We start from the raw sequence: 7,481 nt of genomic DNA on the forward strand, positions 1-7,481 counted from the left end.
TAAAATCCTTTTTAAAGGAAAAGTACAATATGTACATATATGACCTTGGTACATGGGAAGTCGATTCTCATCACATGACATAGCTGAAAAATAATGAGAAGTCTTTATAAGGCTCTACTAATAATGAAATATCGATGTAGGAGAGGTTGGTGGAATAGGTGCATATTGAAGAATGAAGTCCAAGGTCATATTCATTCTTCCACCTTGATAATTGAGGAACATGTAGGGTTCGAGCAATTTGAGTTATTTATTTGGATCTAACAGCCTCAACATCTTTCTAAAAGCCTTAGGAGTTAACATAACAATTTTCTTCTTATGTAAAGAAAGCTTAATAGTTTTGGTCTTATGATTAAATTGACTAGTATAACAACAAAAAACTTCCTTGAAATCAAACACCTATAGAACATATGTGACATCGAACAACTCAATATTCCAAATCTTATTATTGTTTTCTCCTCTAGAATCAAATTCAAATACCACTGATAAGTGACTAAGGAGTGGAAGTTCCTATCCTATCATGCAAGTGAATTAATTGTATCCCCAAAAATGACATCATTCTTCTTTTTCCTTTTGAAATTTCTTATTTATTTAATTCACTTAGATATATGTGATAGATCTATGAGGTTTTATGTATCTCTTAACGATATAAATCTTAATTTATAGTAGCATTCAATAATAAATTCTTTCATCACATACCACCTTCATTATACCTCATATGAATGATAATAAGGAGTTAATAACCCATGATATGTATGTCTTTTGAGTGGTGTACGAACGATAATTAAGCAAATATAAATATATAAATATAAGAGACAAATATGGTGGAGAGGCATTAAGCAATTCAACTATGGAAAGCTCAAGCAAACAAGAGATGTTAGAACTGCAAGAGGGAGTAAACGAAGACAAGGAACAAAACATAAGATGAAGCTCGCCCAAGAAGGTAAGACGTGCCCAAATTTTCTGGTTTCTGTTGGTTGGGCTTCGTGGGTTGGTTTGGTGGTTAGAGGTGCGAACCCTATGCGTGTTGCGCACAATTCTTGGGCAAGTATTGTGAAGGTTGTGCGAGACTGACCTTGGGCCTGCAAAAACCTTGGTTGGATTTTGTTCAAGGTGTGAGCCTTAGAGCTACTCATGGCCTACTTGCGTTTTTTGAAGTCGAACTTCCTTGTGATAGCAAGCTGGTGGGGGATTGCTCTAAGGTATGCCTTCGTAAATTATTATTAAAAATCTTGAAGCTTGAAGTTAATAAAAGAAAGGGAGATTTGTTATTGGATGTTCCCCTCCCATGTATGTTATTCTACATGTTCATGTTTTGTTGAAGTGTATTGTTATATTGTTGTTTATAATCAAAGTATTCATATCACAAGTTGAATGACTGTCAACGAAGTTAAGATACAAATTTGTCTAGGTATAAAAGACAACAAAGGACTATTTTGTTTGAAGTTGCTAGAAAACTTAATTTGCCAAAGTTAATAGTGGCTTCAAATAAGAGACACATACCCTAGAGACATAGCCCAGTGATAAATAATTGCGTGCATGGGCCTTACAAAGAAAACTTGCTGATCCTACACACCCTCATGGTGTCATGACACACTGGAATTATCTTGTATATTTTTATTATATCAAAAACTTTTAAAAATTATGTTAAAACTATAGATTAATTACATATTATATTTAGTTTAATATGTTTTTATTTTACAAATTTATAATTAATTAATAAATTTAAAATTATTTTATATAAAATTTTAAAATTATATCAGAATTTAATTACTAAAATCTATGACTAACTTTAAAAATAAAACACTTCAGAGTACATTATTTTTACCAGATAAATATTATTCATCTTATTATAAGTGACCGCGAGTGGCACCCGTGGGTTAACACTTACATTCCAAATTCGAACTGTAGTCAGTGTTTTAAACGTCGGTCTTGACAGGCGTCGAAGCATTCAATTCGCAGCACTATAGTTTACACTCTTTGATTGCATGTGGAATCGAGATACAAAGCGGCAATTGAGCGTTGCAGTTTTGAAAAAACAATAAAACACTTTGACTTGAATTTCTTTTCTGAAGCCTCGAGATACTGGACCAAGTGGAAATTTGCTGAAATTATCGCAGATTCATGGAATATTTGGAATCCGACAAAGAGTAGTGAGTTCAATAAATTCCAGAAATATCCTGGAATCCAACCCATAATAGTGACATACATTTCATAGATTCTAGGAATATCCTAGAATCTATGATCAGATAAGGATGGCAGTGGAAATTTAATATTGCAATTGTTAAAAAACACCAGCGCACATTGAACAAGTACAAAGACTTCGTGCTTTACAACGCTTTATTAAAAATTTAATTTTTTCATAACTTTCCTACTGATAGCTACATGCCTGCAAGATGCTGGTTTCACTCAAGTGGGAATTCTAGAAACCCAAAAATAGTTACTGCCAAAGTAAAAAGATATGATACTTCACGATATGCAAAACCTGAATAGTTTCCACATTCAAATTTTTATATATATAATTTTTTCTCTCTTGTCGGCATACGCCAAAACGCCCAAAATGCAGCAATGTTCAATGACAGTCTTGAGTGTTCACATGCAGAGCATTAAGAAACCAACTATGCCAAAATTGACGTGAGATGCCAAAATTGACGTCCAAATTGTTTATAGATTTTTCTCTTTCCGCTACATGCGGAAGGCACAAAATGCCAACGATGTGCAACCATAGTCTTCACTCTTCACATGCGTAAACCAATGATACGCGTGGTTTGAAGTTTAAATTTTTGTTGAAAACTTTGTTGGCGGTGGGTGGGGGCATGTAGGGGATCATTTAGATGTATAGGTGTAGCTATCGAAATCAAGCCTACGTTATGGAGTACAAGCTCCATTTAGTGGCCAATTATATATATATAAACATTTAATATTTTATAATAAATATGTCTCTATTGTTTATATTCTCTATTTTAAATATTCATTATTTATAAAAATTATTTATTTATTTTCTAGAAATTGTATGATATATATAGGTTGTTTTTTTAATTTTTATTTATCATCTTTTAAACAATAAGCTATCCCAAGTCTAATACATACGGTAGATTGCATTATCTGGAATATCAGAAACTAATACCTACGGTAGATTGGATTATCTCGAATATCAGAAACCTTTTAAGATTATGTTAATAATGAAAATTTATTATTAAATTGTATATTTAGGCCGATACGCCTTCCTATGCATTAACAATTGTCAACACTTTTAACCTGAACCGTTTGATCAAGTTTGACAGTTTCAACCATTGATTTGAAGTTCACTGCTTTTTCCAAATATATGAGTTGCTTTCTTTTCACCTCCAATTCTGCTGTGCATTGAACCTGGCCCTTTGAGTTGCATTACTGCTTTTTCCAATTCTTTTGTCTCTTGAAGATATTTTCACTGTGGAAGATATTTTTACTGTGGAAGATATGAGCGTCAGTTCATATTGCCCTTTTATTGACCGTTACGCTGAGTAGCTATCAATAAATATGGAATTAATCATGTGTCCGAACGGTTCTTCCACCCGCAACAGGTTTTTAGACGGCCGGTCACTAAGTCGGTTTGAAAAAATACGGAACTAACCATTAATCATGATGCATAGTACTCCGTGGCTAATCCGCGTATCCTCCTTGCGTAACACGAAGTCTCGACAAATTCGGACCGTGTGCTCGGGATTTTGAAGCATTTGAATTAAGCGTTGTGCCAACGGAGAATAGTGACCATACATCTCATCGCAGTGATCCCGTGACTGTGGCAGAAGACGATCCGGTGCAGAATCGAACCTGCGCTGAATGGGGAACTATAGGGTATGCGTCTGTTTCACTCGCAAGTTCAAATCTGACGCCCTGAGCCCGCCCGGGGACGTCAAAGATCTGTTCAACGAGTACTCGGAGAGCGGCGGGCAGATGACCGTCAAGTCTCTCCACCGATTTCTCCTCGAAGTTCAAGGGCAGAATGACGCCACTGAGAAGGACGCCGAGCATGTCATCGAAGTGTTGCGGCAGCGCAGGCACGTGAGCGTCTTCCAATGTCAGGGCCTCCATCTTTACGGATTTTTCCAATTTCTCTTCAGCGAAGATCTCAATCCAGTCATCAATTCTAAGGTACCTTCATCAATTTTGGTTTTAGGCGTCAATTTGGATGAGAATTTGCCAGAAATTATAACTTCAGATCCTAATATGTGTTTTTTTTGTCTATCTATCAATACAGAGTAAGTTAAGCTGTGCGCGAATCTTCCCATGAACTAAACTCATTGCTTCTCATTTTCATGATATGCATTCTTTCCACTTACCCCACTTATCCCCCTGGTATCAAGACCGGGTGTTCGCTTGGGGTCACATCTCGAGACTCTTTCTCAAGGGTTTGGAAGGCTGTGAAATAAGATGGATTCTCAATTTTCCTCTTCGTCCTCTTCGTTCTTTTCTTCTCGGTCATTTTTTTGTTTTTCGCTTTTTAAAGGGAATTGTTCTTTTATATTCCCACTGAGGAATGTGCATGTTTTGTTTTCGGTGCCTGAGGGATTGTTTAGACAAGAAGTCCCGTATCAAATCAGGGAGGAATTGACCCTGAGACCTACATTGAACCCGAAGTAGGGATTGAACTGGGATAGGGAAGATAAGAACATTTCTTCCAACCACCCCCACCAAACCCAATTGACCTTTCTGAACATATTTGTTATGCATAATTTTATTTTGCTGCACATTATTTATAAATTTTAATATGTAATTGCATATTATTTATACATTTTAATATGTAATTGCATATTTTGCTGTATATTATTTATACATTTTAATATGTAATTGCACTGACAAAAGGTAATGCATTGTACAGCCTTTATGGGGTGGTTCTACACATGGTACTATAGGTGGTGACTAGGTAGTGAGGCTGATGATGCGGTGCGTTAGATGCATGGAGTATGGCACTAGTGTAAATTCATTTTAATTAGAAATTTCTTTAAAAAATCATTTATTTTACTTCAGCACTTTAAAAAACATGTGTTCTTCAAACACATCCATTGTCACTTACAATATTTTATTTTTTGATGGAAACAGGTATGGATACAGGCTATTTATGATTGTTGTATGAGTATTGCCAAGAAATTCAGCATCCTGCCCCAGCAAACATTGCCCCATCATGCCTATATGATTACCTGATCATTGTCAATTACATCTATATGTAATAAAATGCTCTTATTGTACATATGTTTAGAAGCCAACTAATACTTTCATTGTATATATGTTTAGTTATTAGCTACCAAACATGTCTCTATGTGTAGACCATATGTAAAATTTCAAAAAATACATTGCAAAGCATTTAACTATCTCCTGTATAATTGCTTGTGATAAACACAGAATACCAAGTAAAATATTTAGAAATATTCAAGTGTAATAAGTCTACTATGTTCCACCATACATGATGCATAGTTATGGAGTGTCATAAGTTTTTTTGTACCTACAATTTTAATAAAAAAACTCAGTTTACATAGATTTGGGCTTTTGAGTGTGGTTTCTATTGTTCATGGAATGCTAGATGTTATGCTACTCATGTTAAGTTATCTTTGTTTCTTTTTTCAAAAAAGTTATATAGGAATATGTTTACCTTACATGGGCTTCTGCAATGACATTTATAGAGTGGTTAGTTGTTTGTTTTTAAAATAAAATACATTTACACGAAATTTTCTAATTCTCTTCTTTTTTGTTTCAGTCATGTCAGCATTTTTAAATACATGTGAATGAATAGAAAGTCTTGTGGTTTTCTTTAAGTATTTTTGCTTTGACATGCTGCTTTGTTCTCTTTTTCACTTCCAGTATAAAGATCTTACATTCCCAGTCTGTACTGTCTCCTATATCTTTTACTCTATTTCATATTTAATAAACTGTACAATATCAATAGCAGCGAAGAAGGTGGCCCGACCTTTTATAAAAATTCAACAATTCCAACTTCATAAATCTATCGGCCTCTCTTTGTACATTTTGGTACAATTGCTAGTATATTTAATGTGAAATGTGTTCGCTTTATAAAATTTTAATTAATAATTAACTAATTTAAATAATTTTATATAAAAATTTAATTATTAAATTTATAATTGAATTTTTTTTCACATGCATAAGATAAATATTATTCATATTATTATAAGAGATCTTTAGTGGCAGATAGGGTTGGAATTTGGAATTTTTTTACCTATCATACATTTTTTTTTGGACTTTTTAGGTCTTTATTCTTCCTTTCAGAAATGTTATGTTTAAAATTTTTCCTTTTCAATGTGATGTTTTGATAATAAATTAACAATAAAGATTTCATTGAAATATCTATTTTCAATAATAGAATTATGTTAAAAATTTTCACATACTTATGATAAGAAAAAAAAATAACCATAACAAATAAATGACTTATCGAATTATGAATCTTGGCTTGAAATTGTATGGAACACTCACAATAAAATATTCATAACTCTGAAATCAAATGTCCTTGACCAGGACATGCCATAGCATTTGTATATATATAAAATATAACTAAGGGGACAAAGTAAAACTATAAGATGGTTTAGCATGTGTGTCCTCTCCACAATCATAATCACATGGAATCAATGAGGGTGTCCACCGTGGAGAGTTTGTAGTCAAGGAAACATTTCATAAGTGGCAGTAGATGTTATTCTTCATGAGCTAGAGCTTTTATGTGATATGTTGAGACACTAGAGATCTAGTGCAAAGATACACTTCCATTGTTCCACAGGTGACACTGTGACATAGGATAACTTTCATATAGGTGAGTGCTAAGTCAATGACATTGTTACATCCCCCCACAAATAACCCAATAAGGATGGGTGGTGAATACACTTATGGAGAGCAAGTAGCAACAAGCAGGATTGTGGTCCAAATTCATTATGACAAGGAAGAGGTGTCTTGCTTTTGGCTAGGTAGGTTTGATGATGCACTAGAACACTCATGAATTGATTGTTTGTTTCATTCAAGTGGGATCTTTAATAATGTTTGCATAAGAGATAGATGCATATTCATTGAATTTAGGAAACTATTTGGATTTGGATTCTAATCCAACTTACCCTGATCAAATGAACAAATTGTGAGTTATTGAATGGAATTCCTTTCAAGGAGTATGAAATACCTATTTTTTTCCCTTTTCCCGAAAGTGAACTTAATGAACGTGTAGGTGAGACCTACTAGATTTCAATCATACTAGATTGAGCACCTGATGAGATCTCATCATAAAAAAAATATTTTAAACCAAGCCAATTTTTTTTTTTTTGGACATATCTTTATCCACTTTATATGTTTTTCCTTCTGTGTATGTGCACTTTCGATTAATCCACTCACATGCACCTCAAGCTGCATCAACAAGGAGGGAATCAATCAAAGGTGAAAAGGGGGTTAAATAGATTTATTTATGGAAAAATAAAAGTTTGCAATATTAATTGCACAAAAGAAAATAGAGATGC

At 33.8% G+C, this 7,481-nt stretch overlaps 1 protein-coding gene across 1 annotated transcript; it reads left to right on the forward strand.

Moving 5' to 3' along the window:
• The first annotated feature begins 3,506 nt into the window (after nucleotides 1–3,506).
• On the forward strand, nucleotides 3,507–4,956 carry LOC149202024 (phosphoinositide phospholipase C 5-like). Its single transcript, XM_089399885.1, has 2 exons — nucleotides 3,507–4,131; nucleotides 4,859–4,956. The coding sequence occupies exons 1-2, from the start codon at nucleotides 3,820–3,822 to the stop codon at nucleotides 4,901–4,903; spliced, it is 357 nt and encodes a 118-aa protein (XP_089256011.1). The 5' UTR covers nucleotides 3,507–3,819; the 3' UTR covers nucleotides 4,904–4,956.
• The last annotated feature ends 2,525 nt before the right edge of the window (nucleotides 4,957–7,481 follow it).

This window comes from Pinus tabuliformis, chromosome 2_1 (assembly GCF_031772625.1).
Source record: "Pinus tabuliformis cultivar Carrire ecotype Pingquan chromosome 2_1, CPIR1, whole genome shotgun sequence".
In the NCBI taxonomy this organism is placed as follows: domain Eukaryota; kingdom Viridiplantae; phylum Streptophyta; class Pinopsida; order Pinales; family Pinaceae; genus Pinus; species Pinus tabuliformis.